Below are 19,571 nucleotides of genomic sequence, written 5' to 3' on the forward strand. Positions count from 1 at the left end.
TTATCAAAATTATTTTTCATACTAGTTCCTTGGGTGTTGTCCCTGGGTGGGATGCACAGGAGCCCTCCTAGGACCTTTGCAGTTTTGAGACCCCCATCTGGGCCAGGTTTCCGCTGTATAGAACAGCTACTGTATAGAACATTTCTACTTCACTAGAGAACTCCTGAGCTACCCTCAGCCCAGAGATTGGAGACCACTGAACTCTGACCTTGACATACTGCTTCTGGTCCCCTCTGGGGACAGAGGGATCTCAACCTGACCCCTAGTCTCCTTTACTTGGAAAGCCAAGAAGTTTGAGTAAAGGTTGACAGGTCTTCTTAGCTCGTGGTCTTTGTAGACTTCAGAAGGCTGTCTGACGGGCTTCCCAGGGCCTGGTACCTGCCCACTGGTTCCTTGGTTTCATGGGTGCATACATGGGGCAAAACTTTTCAAGCTGTACATGTTAAATATGTAAAGTTTATTCTGTATAAATTATACCTCAATAAAGGTATATTTTTTTTAAGATAAGAGGTGGATATGAGATTAAAACTAAAAGATGCAGACTTTCTAGTCCTGTGGATTCATTTTTGGCCAAGCCTTCTTTGGAAAGTAGGGTCCCTGAAATGAATGTGGCCCAAACAGAAAACATACTCTAGCTTGATGAATTTTTAGTAAGAACTGTAATATGAATGGTTCATGTAACTGTGAACTGTGAATCCAAAACGGAGTCAGGAATAACCACTCATTAAAAAAAAAAACTGGCCAGCAGCATTAGGGGTAATATAAATGGTCATGGACAGTGGCGGGGGGGGGGGTTATAAATCAGTACAACTTTCTGGAGACCAATCTGGAATAAGTCTCAAAATGTGCCCAACTTTTATCTTCACAGGACCATTAGTAGGAATATTTCTTTTAAAATACGAAGGATGTGAGCAAATATTAAGTACATCCATAAGAGTACAGTATATAATTTTAATTACCTAAATTGTCTAAAAGTAGATCCAATCATAGAAAATACAGAGAGCCATACAATTTGACACATCAAATTGATGACATCATTATCTTGAGGAGAGTTTATGGCAAGTACGGGTAGAATTAGCTATCGAAGTCTACGATTAGCTTGTGCCGAAATGTTTGTAAGTTTGTATTTGCGTACATAGAATAGGGAAGGCTATACATCATTAATAGTGATTTCATAGCAGTGGGATTGTGAATGACGTCCGTGTTCTCTGTACTTGTCAATAGTTTCCAAATTGCCACCATGATACAAATCTTTTTTTAAGTCAAAAAAATACCGTCGGGGGGCGCCTGGGTGGCGCTGTCGTTAAGCGTCTGCCTTTGGCTCAGGGCGTGATCCCGGAGTCCTGGGATCGAGTTCTGCATCGGGCTCCTCCACTGGGAGCCTGCTTCTTCCTCTCCCACTCCCCCTGCCTGTGTTCCCTCTCTCGCTGGCTCTCTCTGTCAAATAAATAAAAACAAAATCTTAAAAAAAAAAAAAATACTGTTGGGAGGTCCGTGTGGAAGCACAAGTGAGCATATGTGGATAAGTAGAGGGACACTGTCCTGACAGCTGCTTCACATGAAGATCCTTGGCGGGGCGGGGGGGGAGGGGGCTGCTCCAGAAGAAAGGGAAAGGAGACTACATGGCATGCTCAGAGCTCTGCCTCCGAGCGCAGGCCTGCAGGCCTACGGCAAGATCGGAAGGAGTTGTCTCCATGAGGGACTGTGTGAGACGTGGGACGTGAGGGCGGTCTGTGTGATCCTGACGGGGCAGGGACCAGGTGGCTGCGGGCTTTACTCCGTGGCATTTGCCTCTGGCTGTGTGTGCAGCGGGGCTGGGCCCTGGCATCCCCACGGGAGCCGGGCAGCGGAAGCGGGCAGAGCTCTGAGGTCGCTGCAGGATGGGAACGCGTAGAGAGGGCTGGCACGTGCATCCTCGACGTGCTCAAGACGCCCACGGACAATGAGAACGGACTCTGAGAGGAGCAGGCCGTCCCCTGACAGGCAGCTGGGAGCAGAGTCGATGAGAAAGAGGAGCTGCCCAGAAGAAGCATAGCCTTCTCAGCCCCAAACCGCACACATGTGACGCCTCGGTTTTCTCAGCGGCCGCGGAATATTCAGTATGGACAGTCACACAGATTCCCCAGGAGCACACGCTTTATTGGGGCATTCAAACCACCACACCGATTCGGTCGCCTGGACTCTGCGTTAAGGCAAAGTGGGCAGAAGCGGAAGGAGTGCGTTTACCGCAACTGCGCCTTAAGGAGGAGAGCAGAACCTGCCGCAGAACACGATGCTGTTGGTGCTGCGGTGCGTGATGAAGAAAAGGAAGGGGTGGTCTGCGCAAAATCTTGGCTCGGGTCTGCTGCACCGCGAGTTCCTGACCACGGCCGTGGCCCCCGCCGCCTCCGTGCCCTCCTCGTTCACCTCTACAAAGCACTTGTGAGCCACCTTGGACACGGGCACATTCTTCTTCGCCGACATTCCAGAAAAGTCTGCCCTGGCTTCCTCAAACGCATCAGTCATACCTAAACGTCGAAGAAAAGACTCCAAGTCGTAACTCTCCTCCAGCTTCAGTCGGGGAAGGAAAACTTGAACTTTATCCTTCGTCATCTTCTCTGGATTTGTCCAGGCTCTGAATTTTTCGTACGTAAGTGCTTTTTCCACCTGAAATAAGGAGGAGTCGAATCTTAAAATGTAGAGACAACAGCCTGGTGCCCCCCTCCCCACTCAGCACCCCTCCTCCCCATGATAGGCAACGAGACGAGTTCTGGTCCAAGACAATCTACAGAGATTTTCCTCTTCTAAACACACCAAAATTTTCCCTCAAATTCTCGTCTTTTTTCCGTTTTATGGATATAAGAGGAAAATAGCTAAAAAAACACTTGAGAGAAGGGAGATTTTTCTTTTGAACTATCTGTACCAAACTCATTTCAAACGTTTTTTAGTTTGGAAAGTTCTCCTAACCAAGTGATTGTATTCATGAGATGCACGTTAGTGTGAATTACAGATTGTTTGACAAAAAAGAGAGCGTGGCTCAGAACTCTGATGGGCAAAAGCGGGAAAATCAGGGATCATCTGAACAGGAAGGAAGACGTGGCTTCGGGAGAGGGAAGAGCCCAGGTGAATGCTGCTCTCCAGTGATGGCTGTTTGGACATTAGCTCAAATTCCCAGATTCTCCTAATTTTCTTCCATGACAGATCTCACCCTTGACTTATGCCAATAGCTTTCTGATTCCACAGAGAAACCAGGCAACCAGGCAGGCCCCACCCTCGACATCTGTGCCCTGGTGTGCTGGAGCTGGCTTCTATCTCCAGCAGGAGGCAACTGTTAGACCCTCAGTCGCCTCAACTCAGCCAGGTGGGAGTATTTACACCCGAGGAATCAGCAAACGTTATAAACCCCTGGAGAGCCCGATACCAAGCCCACTACTGGTCCTGACCTCCTTACAAATTTACTTTCTCCCACCCTGAACTTTGTTTCTTTTCTGACACGGGAAGAGATCCCTCTCCTCCCGTCCAAGAAAAATTCTTCATTTGTCCTTGAGACTCTTGCTACCCGAAGTGTGGTCCCTGACCAGCAGCACCTGCCTCACCCGGAATCTTGTCAGAAATGCAAAATCTCAAGCCGTCGCCCCCTGAATCAAACACTGCATTTTACCAAGACACCCAGAGATTCCTACGCACATGACTATTCGAGAAACACTGCCCAGATCAATCCCTCTCCTTGCCTAGTACTTTTGCTCAGTAATTCCTGGGACTCGTCTAGCCCCTCCCTTCAGAATAAAGCGTAGTGTTCTTATAATTTTGGAAGTCTCTCTTCTTAGCTGCCTGAGACTGTGTCCTCGCCACCAGCCCCTCTCCGTGGATACACACGCAGCAGAAATGCAAACACACGGTCACCCCAGACATGAGACGCAGTTCACCCAGGACTCATAATAACCCTCCACTGGAAAATTCCTCACGTGCTACCTGACAGACCGACATAAAGAAACGAGCTCAGGCTGTCTCCACAGACGCTCGGAGGCACCGGCCCGGGCTTACCACGGCGAGCTCGGTGTCGTCGTCCGGCAGCAGCACGACCATGCTCAGCTCCCGCCCCGCGTAGGGCAGCTCCAGGACCTGCGTGTGCACCGCATCCACGTACCCCACGTGAAACCTAGCTTGCTTAAACATCATCTGCACGGTCTTCTTCTCCTAATGAAAAACACGGAATTAAAATCCAATGGCTGAAAAATGAGCACGGCTTACGAAAAAGATAAATCTCATCTGCAGAACCCCTAGGTCCATGTAAGGGAATCATCATTTCTGCGCATATGCGGATAGATGCAAAACCCTCATTATTATGTGTTAGTGCCGAATATGACACGCTCTTGTCCCAGCAGGTCAACTACTATCACGTGAGAGAGAATAAATTGACAAATGTAGACATAGAACCCTACATTATTTTTGGAAGAAGTTGTGTTTTTCTCTTCTGAGAAGATGCATTAGAGAAGCACTCCCAGGGACCTTGTAATTAAAGATTATTTATCCAAGTTAAGGGGAGAATTAACTAATATTCAGGTTTGGGGGCTGAAGGATGTGGTTAGAAAAGATGGATAGGCTACAGAAACTTAGATTTTTATTCTGAAAACTTGCTCAATTATATAACTGGCTTTATGTATTTGGTTTTCCTGGAGCAAGGACCTTGACAAGATTTGTAGATGTCCACCATTTCTAAAGCTTGCATCAAATATATTCTAGACTTTTAAATCTGTGTGCGATATGCCATCATCAAGTTGACGGAAGTCAAATTTCAAGCTAATTGCTATTGATGCCAACCATTGTCACACCCAAAAGTGAAGGGACAAAAGTGTTTTTAAAGTTAGGCTCTAAGTCTAGAGCTCTGATGTCCAACATGATGACTACAGTCACTAATACCATAGCGAATACTGAAAATTTGCTAAAAGAGTAGATTTCAGGTGCTCTCATCACAAAAATAACATGATAATCATGTGAGGAACGTGTATGCTAACTGGCTTAACCAAAGCAATTATTTCTCTATGTGAATTACATCAAATCATCTCATGCACCCTATATACAATTTTTATTTTTAAAAAGATGCAAAAATAAAGACGAAGTTAGCCTGCACATGCGCTAACACTTTTTCCTCGTGTTCAGAACCGTATGGTTATGAGTTATAAGGGAATATATAGGCATAGTTGTCGCTGACATTGCAAGAAGGTGTCTATGTAAATACAGACAGTGATGGTACAAAACAAACATAATTCCAAGAGTTAGGAAGAAATTTTCTTTCTATCCAAGTAATATGGCCAAAGATGCAAGGATGCAAACACAAAACTGTCCATATAAAAATGATTTTCGCTTTTCTCTTCCCCTCCCCAATAAAAGATATATGGAGGCATGAAATTCATTGAGAAATATAGTATGAAATAAATTATTTTTTCCACTCATTCACCATCTTCCCAGCATATTACTTTAAGAAAGTTAGCAGTGGGGCGCCTGGGTGGCACAGTGGTTAAGCGTCTGCCTTCGGCTCAGGGCGTGATCCCGGCGTTATGGGATCGAGCCCCACATCAGGCTCCTCCGCTATGAGCCTGCTTCTTCCTCTCCCACTCCCCCTGCTTGTGTTCCCTCTCTCGCTGGCTGTCTCTCTCTCTCTGTCGAATAAATAAATAAAATCTTAAAAAAAAAAAAGAAAAGAAAGTTAGCAGTACACCCGAAAAATATTTCCCTACCTGGTTGATTTTAAAGGGCATTCCCCTTGTGTGCTTCCTGTCAAACTGCTCATTCCACTTTCCTTTGAAATAGATGGCATTCACGAGAACCAGCTTCGTTAGTGGGTCAACTGCCCCAGCGCCCAGGATCTCTGAAATCTTACCTGCGAAGAATATGAGAGAAGTTTATAGCCATGTGGGGGAGAGGGAGGGGATGACACACTCTTTCACAACAACACTCCTGACACATGAAGCTTGGCGTGGGTGACAGCCAGGCTGCGATCCTGTCTTGCTGGAGGCCTGAGGAACAGGGTGCTGGGACGTAAAGCTGTGCACACACGCAGTGTGGCCTGTACACTCTGGCGGTCCCTACACAGCAATCTTGAAGCAGGCAGGTCAACTCTCATTTCGCCCTCAATTTATAGAAGTAGAAATTCAGGTCAGAGGATTTGGCTGACAATTTGCCAAGATCCCATAGGTGCCAAGCGGCTGCGCTGAGACAAGAGCCCAAGAGCCTCACCTCTAATTGTAAGCTTCCCAATGTCGGCGCCGTGATTTTTCAACGACGCCGCTACTGGCATTTTAAGCCAGATCATCCTTCATTGGGGGGAGTGTCCTGTGCATTGTAGGGTGTCCCGCCAGTAGCATCTCCCCGATTGTGACAACCAAAATGGCTTCAGCCGTTGGCAAATGTCACCTCAGGGCTGATTCTGGTTGAGAATCATTGCTCCACGCCAACCTTCAAATTTCATTTAGGCGAGGAGAAGCTTCCGAAGGATGATGGAATACAGACCTGTAAATGGGTGAGAGCAGTCCTCCTGAAGCCAGTGAATGGGGAAAGGAATTCAGGGGTACAATAAAGGGGCCCAAGCTGAGTTCTCCAATGAGACCGGGGACAAGGTGATCCCCAGTGTCCCCTATGGCTCTGATATTTTGGAGAAATGTGCTGGCAGTCAATCTGATGAAGAGGGAGTGATATAGGGAGGGTGATGTAGAAGCCAGAAGCTTCTGGCTTCCCTGAGTGACCCGGTACTGCTGGACCAACTGGACAGCGAGAGATGACTGCACATACAACGTAGGAATATGTGAAAGGCTCTGCCGTTCCAACGGCCATTATTTTATTGGCTTTCAGTATATTCGTGGGCCCTGCTGCTGCCGGACACACAGTGGGTGCACCTAAAGCCTGAACAGATGTCCAGGTGGGCACAGGAAGAAATAAGTGATTTAATTCCCTTTCCCCTACACACACACACACACACACACACACACACACACATTTCTGGAAGTCTCTCAATTGTGTTAGGTACTTCGAGTGCTTAAAAGCATGCCCTTCCCTGTACTCTAGTCAAGCACTGGCCAAAATATTCCTGGTAAGACAGAGTGTGGTCTGGACAGGGGAGGCTGCGGGCTCCACCGAACTATATTTCCAGAATCTGGAGCGAAGGTCATGCTCTGAAAGCAAACTCGGCCTCAGCCACACGATAAAGGAAGGAGAGCCCGAAGGCGGCAGATAACACCAGCTGTCCTCATTACCACCGGGAGATAAGGCGAAATGTGGCCCCAGCTCAGCCGCAACCTAAATTGAATGTCATTCTGCCCTCAGGACATGACAAGGGCTTCCCCACCCCACCCCAAATAGAAGATTGATGGGCCCCAGACATTTTTGGGGGGCATTTTTCGGGGATTTTCCAGCACAGCGCAGAGGCGAGAGGGTCTGAGAGCCTTACACTAGGTCTACGTAGTTTTTAGAAATCACCGCCCCGTGACCTTATAAACCCGAGAAAAAATAACCGAATTGGATTGCTGGCCTGGAAATGCAGCCAACACACACAAATAGGCCACACTGGCTCAGGGCCCCGGAGGCCACACCACGGGCGTCAGGAGCCCGCCGATCTGGGCGCTCTCCCCCTCGACACCTCAAGCGCAGTGAGCATCTCACCTTCCGTCTTCTGTGCCACCCAGTCGTTTATGCGTCTCCTGCATTCCTCGCTGTCTTCTGCAAAGGACAGCTCCTCCAGCTCGGCCGCGTAGAACTGCCGGCAGGACTCGCGAAAGGCCTAGAACACAAGATACCGAGTGTGCCCTCTTCAGCAACGGTCCCACCCGTGCGAAAGCATTTGCTTCTCTGAACCTATTTGCGGCCTGAATTCTTGTCCACGGGGCTCCCTGCGCTTTCAGACTCATTCACACAACCGACGGAAACGTGTCCCCCGCAGCCGCCGGGCCGGACCCCGTGCCAGGGGCCGGACACCGGGGACAAGACATGACATCGGCCCCGAGGCGGCTCACGGTCTGTGGAGAGACGCGGCCCAGGGACACGGAGAGCCACACAGGCGTCGAGAACGCGGATGGTGCATGCGCAGAACCGCCCCGAGCCTCCCTGTCAGACACTTCCGCTCCACGCTGACTTCCTGTTTGATTTCCTGTGTCTGCCGGGGACCCTCGCTTGGACCCGTTTTTGTAGCACCAACACCAAGCACAATGTGTGAGCTTTGTGAATGCCTGAGAGGCTCCCTGGTGGAACTGGATCATCCAGAAATCTTACAGGTCCCTCCAGGACTGGAATGTGAGAGGCCTGGATCACAGGGGGGTTTCTTGGGGTGGTGGGTGGATTAGGGAAAACAGCGGCAGGGGATGAGCCTTGAAGTGTCAGTCGGGGTCAAGTCGGGAAGTGCCTGTACCCAATACACAAAAACCCAAAGATAACTCACCTCACAAAAACTTGGGCCAGATACAATGTGCCTGGCAATTGGCTCCCATCCTCCGCCCATCTCCTGTTCTCAAATATTTTAGCTTCTACAGAAGAAAGAAAATGTAGACAGAAAGAGGAGCCAAGCAACTGAGAAAATGGGATGGTGGCTCCTTGTGTCCCCAGTACCCCCCAAAGACAATCCTCAAAGATCAGGCTGACGGTCAAAAATGAACAGCAGTTAACCAGAAGATTCCTGGGATCATTAGTGCTTGTCCTAGAAGACCCAGAATTATCTCCAATGATACTCAAGCCCAGAGCAGGCAACCTCCATGGGGTCGCACCCAACAGGAGCCAGGACAGGGATGTATCTGAATCTCACCGAGAAACATCCTTGGAACCGCCAGCCAGGAAGATGGCCGGGTTTGTCCAGATCACTTCATTAATCTGAGGTAGCGACACTCTGCACGGTATGCAACACTCTTTTTTGGCCCTCACGTGTTGCATGATGGCAGGCATTTAGCGGACTGGGGAACTTGAGAATTACACGCTTCAGTACATAGGAAGTGCACAGATTTAAAACCTCAGTTTCGTGGCCCAATTTTAATTTTCGAAAGACTATTCTGTCAGAAGTGTGGAAGAACCTGGGTGGACGTGGAGAGCTCCATCAGGAATGAATTAAAATAATGGTGTAGAAGATCCAGTGTGTGTCTGGACCCAGGCAGTGGTGGTGGTGATTCAGAAGAGGGGACAATTTAAGAGGCCTTGAGAGACCGGCTCTGCAGGAACCACCCAACAACCAGAGGTGAGCCTGGGGACAGCTGGGTACACACATGGGACGATGTCGTCACTGAGGCACAGGAGGTCAAGGGGGAGAAGCAGGTCTGGGTGCAGGAAGATGGACATACTGAGATTGACATCTGGAAGGGATCTATCAAAAACAACTTTAGGGGCTGCTGGGTGGCTCAATCAGTTAAGTGTCTGTTTTGGGCTCAGGTCATGATCTCAGGGTCCTGGGATCCAGCCCTGCATTGGGCTCCCTGCTCAGTGAGGAGTCTGCTTCTCCTTTCTTCCTCTGACCTTCCTCCCTGCTTTTGCGTGCTCTCTCTGTCTCAAATAAATAAAAACCTTAAAAAAACCCCAGCTTTAAAAAGGACATAATTCAGAGGCAATCATAAAATTCAAAATTATAATTACAGAAGTATAATTCTAAGCACATTTTTAAGGCAACAGAACTATACTTTATCTCTGTTCTTCTGTAATTTCTACCTTATTTGCCAGGTTTTTTTTTTAACGTCAATGTGTGAGTACAACTTACAGGAAGGAAATCACATGTCTTCTCTCCGAAGAGTCTGTTGGCAGTTCTGAGCAAGTACTGAGTGCCAGATTTGTTAACCTCCGTGAGAAGTGACCGGAAATCTTGGTGAATATATCCTCCTCTGTTCAAACAAAGCGCCTGGCAACAGACAGGGACACGGACTTGTAACATTGCCATCTTGCTCCCACAAAGAGCTATCTATCTCCAACAGCCCTTGCGCTGAAGATCACAAAGGATCCCGTCTTGAAAGGTGTTTGGTTTAACCCTCCCACAGTGCCTTTCCTGCACCTGGGCACTGCTGACATTTGGGGCCAAGATGTTCTGCAGCATTCCTGGCCTCTGCCCACTAGGTGTCAGTAGCACCTCTCAGACCACCAAGCTGTCCCGACAGAGGCAAATGCCACCCCCGGTGTAAACCACTGTCCGGGCTAATTTATCCACTTAGAAATGTGGGTGTGAGAACTCAGGAGGGAGACCAAACAGTACAAAGAGGTAGTTGGAATGAATCTAGCACGACCCAGGGAATATGAGAATGAGCAGAAATCAACAGAAAATACTTCAGCAGCAATTTCACAGAAGTTCTGCTGACCAGACTGGGACTTCCACGTCAAGTCACAGTGAAAATTAAGGTTGTTCCTCTGTCTCCCAGTAGCCCCAGTCCAAAGCCTCCCTCCTCCAGCTCCATCCACCGACCCCCCCCAGCTGCCATCCCCAGAAGCACTTCCACAGGGCACCCACATACCCCTGCTATCAATGGGGTGGTCATGTGCATTGGCAATGTTCTGGGACCCTCACAAGACCGTTGAAGAATCCTAAGGTAACACAGACGTTAAAGAGTACTTCCCTAAAGTATTTGCCACGACTTCATTGGAAGCTCAGGTCCCACAGAACCCGTTTCAGGTCAGACTAGACATTCCCTCTCAATAATTCCAGAGACAGAAGTGCACGTTTGTGTTGCTTTCTTCTAGTGCATAACCATACACTAGAAGGAACCCATTTAACACCAAGTTCATTCAAACAGCTACATTTCAATTTGATATATAACATTAGCCAAAACTTAAAATGTAACAAAAGTGAAATTTGGGGACTTCTTGTGGGACAGAATGCTAGCACGCATACCTGGGACATCTGGGTGGCGGTGTTTCCTTTGGCCCCCATGAAGACCATAGCCAGGGCAGAGGAGATGCTCAGAGGGGAGAAGAACACATTTCGGGAGCTGTCCTCTTCACCCAACATTTTTAATAAGTTAATGGCAAAACTGCCATTTGCTTCATAGAGATCCTCCATCGGGGAAGGCCTGTATGGAAAGCACAACATGGAGGCACATCAGCCGCGTCCGCCATTGGCACCCCTGTCAGTGGACACCGGGTGTGGTCACGGGAAGAACTGCTCCCCCACAGACACCCACGTTGAATCTCCCAAACCCCTGTTATCTTGCGCGGCCTTAGGGACCTTGTGGATGTGAGTGACGGAATTAAGGATCTTGAGATGGGGAGATTTCCTGCAGTACCCAGGTGGGCTCAGTGGCATCACTGGATGCTTCTAGAAGGAAGGCAGGAGGGTCAGAGTCAGAGGGGGAGATGTGACAATAGAAGCAAAGGTCAGAATGACGCAGGACACGAGGCCATGGACCAAGGAAGGCAGGCAGCCTCTGGAAGCTGCGAAAGGCGAGGAAACAGATTCTGCCCTAAAGCCTTCAGGAAAACGTGCAACTCTGCACACCTCTTTTGGGCTTCTGACCTCCGGACTGCAGGATAAGACATTTTTATTGTGGTCAGGCACTCACTTTGCACAAAGGTGCTACAGCGCCGATAGGAAACTAAGACACTGGTTTTCTCACAAAGTTTTCTCACAGTCTCGGGGCTGAAGGATGGCGCCACCCTCAGCAGCAGGACCCCTGCAGGGGCTCAGAGCCCCTCCCCCAGTGGAACAACGGCGACACGTCTCCATGTCAGTTCCCATGTTGTCCGGAATCTCTTGATCCCCTCAACAATGCAGAAGATCGGTACAGCTGCCCCACCTTAGAGGGAGGGAGACTGAGCGAGGTCTAGCAGCTTTCCCAGACCCCACAGGCAGTGAGCAAGAAAGTCACGGTCAGAACTGCAGTTTGATCCCAGAGCCTGAATTCTTCATCATTGCACAAGCCCCCTGTTGCTGCAAGCTCTCCCTCAGTTTGGTGTCCCTGGCATAATCTAGAAACAATGTCCTATTATAAAGAAGTCTTCGTAAAGAAAAAACGACTTGCTGTCACCATGTCATGTGAAATCAACTGGATGGATTTCAACAAATTTTAAGCGTGGGTTTAGGAAAACAGAAAATTCACTTTGAATCAGGGGAACTCCAAAAAGATACACTGTTTTCTGTGGAGTGGCTGAAACTGGGCTGGCGAGCAGGCCCGGGAGCCCGTTAGCAGGCAAGTACAACATGAGGTCCAACTCTCAAGTCGGCAGGTGGACACTTGGAGTCAGAGGCGCGAATTCCGAGGCCAGTCTGACCAAGCCCAGCCTTGACCTGCCCCCCAGCCTGATTAAGCTTTAGACACACTCCTTCCTGCCTCTGCTGACCTTCCTTTCCTTAGAGCATTTGCTTTAGACAACTTGTCCCTGTAAATTGTTTCTCTGCTCCTCTGAGATCGAAATATTCTGAAAAGCCTCTTTCCTGTTTTAAACCCAGGACAGTCTTTCTCAATCCCTAGAAGCCGTTCCTTTAAAAATGGAATTATCAAGGGAGACAGCGCCCCTACCTCCCAGTCTCTGTGGGAGGGTAGGAGAACTTCACCAGCCCCCTTGCTCCAAGATGTGAAAAGTTATTGCACCTTCTTAATTATTATAATTTCAGCAAATTATTATAAGTTCTTCATTAATTGTCTATTTCTCTTCCGCCTTATAGAAACCTGGACTACTGTTCAGTAAATTCTTAAAGTTCACCAACTCATCTTGGTTTCCCTGAGTCTCTTTGCTGCTCCAGTTGAAAACATTCTAGAAAATAAAAGGACAAATCGTCACTCATAATCCCATGACCCTGCAAGCTACTTTTTTTCTATGATGTTATCCTTCCCCCCCCTCCATTTGCATCTATATTTTAAAGTCGAAAATTTTAAAGCTACACAAGGAAAACAGATTCCAGTTTGGAAAATCAGCAAATAAGCAATACCAAAAGTACTGGCATCTCGGCCTAGCATAAGGGTCATCGTGCATCTGTTCATTTTTATCAACCAGTGGCTCCTCATGTGATATTTCTTCTTTCAGTTTCACAGACTAGCAGTGCCTCCTACCGCATTCTTGCAAGTGCATCTCATTAGGCCTTGGGGGGGGGGGGGGTGTCTCCTGGATTTCTCAGGGGCAGGAGAGCAAAGAGGAGCTCAGTGGGTGGGAAGAGGCCAGAGAGACAACTGTTTCAAACAGAGCCTCTCTAGCGGTTGACTGCTTCCTTGAAAGCTTCTTCCTAAGATACTTTTTTCAAGAGAAGACATAAGATGTCTCTGATTTAGGAAGAAAAAACAGTGTGATGTCAGACAAACAAGTATAAAGGCTGCACTCGAAATACAGATTCTACAACAGCCCCACCCCGTGCAAATTCAGGTTTAAAAGAAATGACTTAAAATATCAACCAAGGGGCGCCTGGAGGGCTCGGCAGGTTAAGCAGCAGACTCCTGGTTTCAGCTCAGGTCATGATCTCGGGGTCCTGGGAAGAAGCCCCGTGGTCCTGTCAGGCTCTGCTCAGCAGGGAGTCTGCTCATGGATTCTCTCTCTCCTTCTGCCCCTTCCCCTGCTCATGCTCTCTCTCTCCCTCTCTCAAATAAATAACTGTATAAATCTTTAATAAACACATAAACAAACAAACACAACATCAACCAAGAGAATACAACATTGACAAGCTCACACAGCAGCATGCTGTACTTGACAGGCCATTTCTTAAGGGACAAAAGTAAAAGTTCGGGGGGGGGAGGCAAGTCCCACGAGAGACAGCAGTGTCCAGCCTGCCTGCGGGCCACCTCGAGCCCCACATTTCCTTGCCTTCTGTTGGAGGACTTTTCAGAAAAGAAAACAGGAGCCCCCGGGGCCGGGGGGGGCAAAGAGACCCGGAGGAGGCGAGAAGTTGGTAACCTGGGGGTGACAGACACAAACCCTTGGGATTTGATCCTACCTGAGCCTAAGTTTAGGCTGCTCAGTGTGTGTGTGTGAGAGAGAGAGAGAGAGAGTGTGTGTGTGTGTGTGTGTTGTCCTGCCTGAACAGGCAAAGGAACGTACTGGAATATCACATCAATTCCAACTTCACATTTTAACTGCCCTTAATGGCAAATGCCCACTTCTGGTTTCTCCCATCTTTCCTCTTCCTTCAGTTCATTTCCACGTGGGCAGGTGCTGGTCGGTAGCACAGCATTTCCCATCAGCAGCTGCCCCATAGCGAGGACACCCTGGCACACACTCACCACGCGGGCACCTCAGGGGTGTGTCCCAGGTCACACCCATGAAGAGGCAGGAGCTGGAACAGGATAATTCAATGACTCTCTTTCCCCCACTTCTTCGTGCCCCATCTCATGTGTACATAAAGCTTTTGAGAGGGTTATCCTTGAAACAAAGTGGAACTTGCCCAACAAATCTAAAAAGAAACGAATTTTGGGGCACCTGGGTGGCTCAGTCAGTTAAGCATCTGCCTTCAGCTCAGGTCATGATCTCGGGGTCCTGGGATCGAGCCCCTCATGGGGCTCCCTTCTCAGTCAAAAGCCTGCTTCTCCCTTGCCCTCCGCCTCCCCCTGCTCATGCTCTCTCTGTCTGGCTCGCTCTATCTCAAGTAAAATCTTTAAGAAAATAAAATAAATAAAAATGAAAAGGACTGAATTTCAATATAATACAAAACAATACCTCTAGGTACCAGGGCCACCATTCAACTGTGTCATAAAAACACAACAATGTGGAACGGTTTGATTTCCAGCCTATAAAATGAATTGGCGTTAAACTAGTTTTACTGGGGAAAGACTAAAAAGACTGGTGAAAGACTAATCTTTTACAATTAACGACTGTCCTCAGGTCTCATGGTCAGAGTAGCAGAGTGGGCCGCAAACGCAAGCCTTCTGCCTCCACGGAGGAGGCACTGCTCTCATCCTGGGCCCCCGAACACCTGGGAGCTCCTTGCTCCACTCCGCCTTCCCCCAGACCCTCCAAAAGTGAATTATACAAAGAACATTCATCATAGCACTTTCCTCTATGGGTTAGAGAGGACAACAATAAAGGCCATCATTCCTGACGGGGCGCTCCCACCCGAGGGAGACACACAAACATAACTGTGTGGTTTCGAGCCAGCCCTGCGCTCTGGAGCCGGATAATCCACAAAGTGCTAAGGAAGCCCACAAAGAAGAGGAATACGTTCTCTTCAGAAGCGCAGGAGAAGGTGAGGGGCGAGCTGGCTTTCACAGGTCTGGCAGGAGTGTCTGTGAGGTGGTGAAAGCGGAGGTGAGGCTGCGGGCGCAGCGGTGGGGTCGGCGGGACGGAGAAGGTGGCGGGAGGCGCAGGTCCGTCTGGGGCGGAGAGACTGGGTCTCTGTGGTTGTGTGACGCGGGGTGCGCTTGGACAAGAAGTCTGAACTTGAGCTACGGTCCGGAGGGCCAGGTGTGGTTTTTAAACAAATGTCTTATAGGAGTACACTGGGGTTTAGAAAACGCAGTGGCTCACCACGGATTCTGGAAAGGGCTGGAAAGCCTGCGGGCCACGCAGGGCCATAGAGCAGTCGCTGCCAGACACGGAGGCAGCATGAGCCTTGTGGAGTGCAAGGTGGCACTGCCCGCCGGGTGACCCATCATGGGGGGACAGGGAGCAGGAGGAGTCAGGGAGCAAGCTGCGGCTGGCTAAAAACAAGACACCAGCCCCAGACGGAGCTGCTTACGGTCAGGCCCAGATGCAGACACTTAACTGAATTACAATGTCGGCTCTCCCCGAAATGGAATCCGAAACCAGTCCGTCTGGAACTGCCTGACCAGCCCTAGTGACGTCATCCACCTGCCAGACCCCGGCCATCCACTAAAGGACAGAACTCTGTGATAACCAACCCTCTGTTTTGCCAGTATAACTTCCTTGTTCCCACCCCCTTCTGCTTAGAAGTCTTTGCTTCTGCACAGCTCCTCAGGGCTCCTTCCTGCCCGCTAGACAGGATGCTGCCCCATTCGAATTCATCTGTGCTCTGATGAACTGAACTTTTTAATATGCCTCAGTTTACCTTTTAACAGGCTCCTAGCTCACTGATGCCTGGGGCAGGCCATGACACCTTGGAAGTTTATGAGGAGCCAGATGGAATGAGGAAGTCTGATACATTCCATGTGAGATGTGTGGACCATGGTATGTCCCTAGGTCCCTGTAACAAAGGCAGCCAAGGGATGTTTGTAAATCCAGGCAGGTTACTGAGTCGGGCCAAGTCCCACAGCAAGAGATTGGGGTCCCTTAGCACCCAGACTGCGGGAGATCCTAGGGAAATGGGATGAAGTTACAACATACAGAGAGGCCTAAGAAGAGAAACTCACCTAGTTTTTAAGAACTCCCGGTTTTTGCAGGTAGGAAGAGGAAGAAGACAAGGGCAGGAAGCCCAGGGTAGCCCGAGGGCTGGAGGAGGACAGGCGGGCAGCACAGGGGGCCGCAGGCAGCAGGGGCCCGAAAGAGCCTCACCAAGCGTTGGGAGCAGGAGCTGGGGAGAATACTGGAAAAGGGGAATCCATTAAATTAATGACTGTGGCGGCAGACGAGGTGGAAACGGGCAAGGGAGCATTTTCTCAAGCAGAGGGAAAGCAGCCAATGAAGAGCAGATGAAAGATGTGAAAGAAAGAAAAAAAGAAAGAAAAGCAAAGAGCATGGAAGAAAAATAGGATAAAGGAAGGCAGGGGAAGCGTGGAAAGGAGGGAAGAGGCAGAGGGAGGGGCCTCGAGCCTATCGGCCTCCTCGCGGGAGGTGGTGCTGACCCAGCCCCTCCCCGGAACTTGCCCAAGACGCCCTGGAAATTCCAGGCGTGGCTGCAGCGGGCGCCCCGGTCTCTCTGCTGCACCCCGCGACTGCGCCCACGCACCCAAAAGTTTCCGACCAGCCGGCGCCGGCAGCAGCACCCCAGGCCTGGGTCACCGGTCTCTCCCTCCCTGCGGGCAGATCGCAGCGCGCTGGCCTTAGCCGACGCGGTGTCCCTCCCACTCGGGGGACCCCTGCGCCCCAGGGCGCGTCTGCGCGCCCGTGCTGGGTGCCACGGCCGACCTCGCCCACACCCACCTCAGAGTCCCCCACAGCTGCCCGGCCGCTGTCCGGTCCGATCACCGCCCCCCGCCCCCGCCGACAGCCCCTGGTCCTCTTCTTTTCCGCGCTGTGCGTCCGCCTCCCGCCGGCCTCCCTCCCCGCTGTATCCCGCGCGCCGCCGCGCTGCCGGCCGGGGACGCGCGCGCCGGGAACCTGGGGACCGGCGCGCTTCCCAGCCCCGGTACCTGGGAGATTCCTGCTCCTGCTGCGGCTGCCTCGGCTGCTCCTCCAGCTTGCTGCGCGCTTCCCGACAGCTTTGATCTCGGGCGAGGCTTCCGGCGGGTGATTCAGGGCCGTCCGGGATTGCTTGGCACCCCTATGTGTCCGCGGGAGGAGCCCGAGCCTCCCCGGCTGTCGTCCTGCCCGGGCCTGAGCGCACGTGGTTTCGCGGGGGAGGCCGGGGCCCCAACCTCTGAGGGTGTCTGCCGAATGCCTCCCCATAGGGGATTGGATTGTTTTCCCGGGCTGGTAGGCGCAGTATTCCTGTTTCGTGTGTATATGTAAGAGCAGTTTCAAAATTGGGACTTCGCTTCGGAAGTGGAAAAGCAAGAGCAGAGGTTCAAGGTTCTTAAAGCCAGTGGCTTCCAAACTGTTTTGGTAGGACACCCATCAAGACAGTTTTTGAGCATGATCTCTGGTATCAACATTCATATTTAGATGTGCTAATACATGATAAACGCTATAAAGACATAAAAATTTAAAAGAATAAGAAAAAATTTATTAGAAATACACTTATTAGAAATACACGTTTTTTTGTGCTCAATTATTTCAAAACGTAATGAGATCAACGTGATTGAATATGTTTGTTTTAACCTTAATTTAAAGCTTTGAAATACAGTAATTTAAAGTCCTGTTTTTCGGCTCAGTTTATTTCTAAACTTGAATTGAGAGCTGTCACAAGGAAATGCTTCCAAGGAAATGGGTTGATTAAAATAGAATAAAGCATCATCATTCGTTCTACTGACTAAACCTTGATACTTGATTTGCATTCACATGCTAGCTGTACAAAGATTTCTGGTTGAGATCTAATATTGAAAATCTACTTATTCTCTTGAAAATCATTGGCTTTTGCAAACCCAGATTTTTCAGCATGTACTTTCAGTATTTGAACAGTTAGAAACCCACCAAATTTTTTCTTTTCGGAAGATTTTTGTGAAGTTTAGGAAAATTATATTTGCAAGTTTTTTAAGTGCCCATATGTGAGAGTTTTAACATCTTTTTCTAGTAATGAAATCATACATCGATGGAAAAACAGGCCAATGGATGTTCTCAAATGATCACTTCACAATCCTTCAAAAGCTGTTGATTTCACATTCATAGGTAAAACACACCTTTGCCTAAAGGCATCAATGGCATTTTTTAAAAAGAAAACTTGCTAGGTGTTCTGCTAGTATCAGCCACTTAGCATCACAGAAGAGGTCAGCGCATTTGGAATACTAGACTTTTTATTTATTTTTTTTTAAGATTTTATTTATTTATTTGACAGAGATAGAGACAGCCAGCGAGAGAGGGAACACAAGCAGGGGGAGTGGGAGTGGAAGAAGCAGGCTCCCAGCGGAGGAGCCTGATGTGGGACTCCAGCCCGGAACGCCGGGACCACTCCCTGAGCTGAAGGCAGACGCTTAACGACTGCGCTACCCAGGCGCCCCTGGAATACTAGACTTTTTAAAAAGAAAATAATAATTAACAATAACAGTTAACTAATAATCATAATAATTAACTAATATTAATTAACTAATATTAATTAATTAACTAATATTAATTAACTAATGATTAACCTGACACCAATGCCCTGTGTTGTGACCACTGCCCAAGAGCCCTTACTCTAGGAAGAGTAGGGTAGGTAAGGAGGAATCGGGATGAGAACAAGAGGTGAATTACAAGGCCCAATTAGTCCGAAAGTCTGTAAATGCAGTGGAGAAATCCTATAGATAAATAGGTGAGCTCTGTGGGGAGCAGTACCCCTCTGCTCTGTCATCTTTTCTAAATATTTACAAAATTAACATTTTACCAGTCAGAGCATTCTAACACATTCACGATGAGTCATCTGAAAACCATCACAGAAGTTCAATACATTTGACCAAACATATTTGATTTCCATATGCCAAAAAGGTGCCATAATATTAAAAGATGAATACCAAAATAAGAAAATATTTGAAAAAAAATCTTTAAATGTCACTTAAATAGCTCGAGAAAAGCTGATTTAAAAAACAGACCCCAGTAGAAACATGTGCAAAGGACATTAGCAAGTTTGCAACAAAGAAAAGCAATGGCTATTGTACACCTGAAACCAATATAACAGTGTCAACTATACTCACATTTAAAAATTAACCGTTAAAAAAGGAAATAAAAAGAAAAGCAATGGCTAATCATTATATGAAAAAGTGTTAACCTCAAAGAAGAATAATATTTTTTGAGTATATACTATGTGCTAGATCCCAGCCTGGAGTTCTCTTGCAAGACTTCATTTAATCTGGACCACTCTGGGTGAGGTGGGTGCTGGAAAATACCTGAGCAAAACACTGAACCTTAGCTCCTTAAGTTTCTGGTTCCCAGGCTGCACTGCTCCAAGCAACAGACAGAGGATCGGAAACCAGGTC

The 19,571-nt window shown here is 48.7% G+C and overlaps 1 protein-coding gene across 2 annotated transcripts; it reads right to left on the reverse strand.

The window, feature by feature from the left end:
• Positions 1–2,118: 2,118 nt before the first annotated feature.
• On the reverse strand, positions 2,119–17,604 carry LOC103675725 (serpin B8). 2 transcript variants are annotated; one of them, XM_040632447.1, is made up of 7 exons: positions 17,157–17,604; positions 10,823–11,000; positions 9,704–9,841; positions 7,636–7,753; positions 5,718–5,860; positions 4,024–4,176; positions 2,119–2,646 (listed from the first exon to the last, which is right to left on the reverse strand). In XM_040632447.1, the coding sequence occupies exons 2-7, from the start codon at positions 10,988–10,990 to the stop codon at positions 2,239–2,241; spliced, it is 1,128 nt and encodes a 375-aa protein (XP_040488381.1). In that variant the 5' UTR covers positions 10,991–11,000; positions 17,157–17,604; the 3' UTR covers positions 2,119–2,238. The 2 variants fall into 2 exon arrangements, with proteins under 2 accessions (XP_040488381.1, XP_008703074.1); XM_008704852.2 differs by lacking the exon at positions 17,157–17,604 and adding an exon at positions 16,218–16,557.
• Positions 17,605–19,571: the final 1,967 nt, after the last annotated feature.

Source organism: Ursus maritimus, unplaced genomic scaffold, assembly GCF_017311325.1.
Source record: "Ursus maritimus isolate PB19 unplaced genomic scaffold, ASM1731132v1 scaffold_18, whole genome shotgun sequence".
Lineage (NCBI taxonomy): Eukaryota > Metazoa > Chordata > Mammalia > Carnivora > Ursidae > Ursus > Ursus maritimus.

Coding starts and splice junctions, on each gene's coding strand:
- LOC103675725 (XM_040632447.1), bottom strand. CDS start 10,990: ATGGAGGATCTCTATGAAGCAAATGGCAGTTTTGCCATTAACTTATTA. Junction 9,842..10,822: donor CCGCCACCCAGATGTCCCAG/GTATGCGTGCTA, acceptor GTCTGTTGCCAG/GCGCTTTGTTTGAACAGAGG. Junction 7,754..9,703: donor AGACATGTGATTTCCTTCCT/GTAAGTTGTACT, acceptor CTTGTGTTCTAG/GCCTTTCGCGAGTCCTGCCG.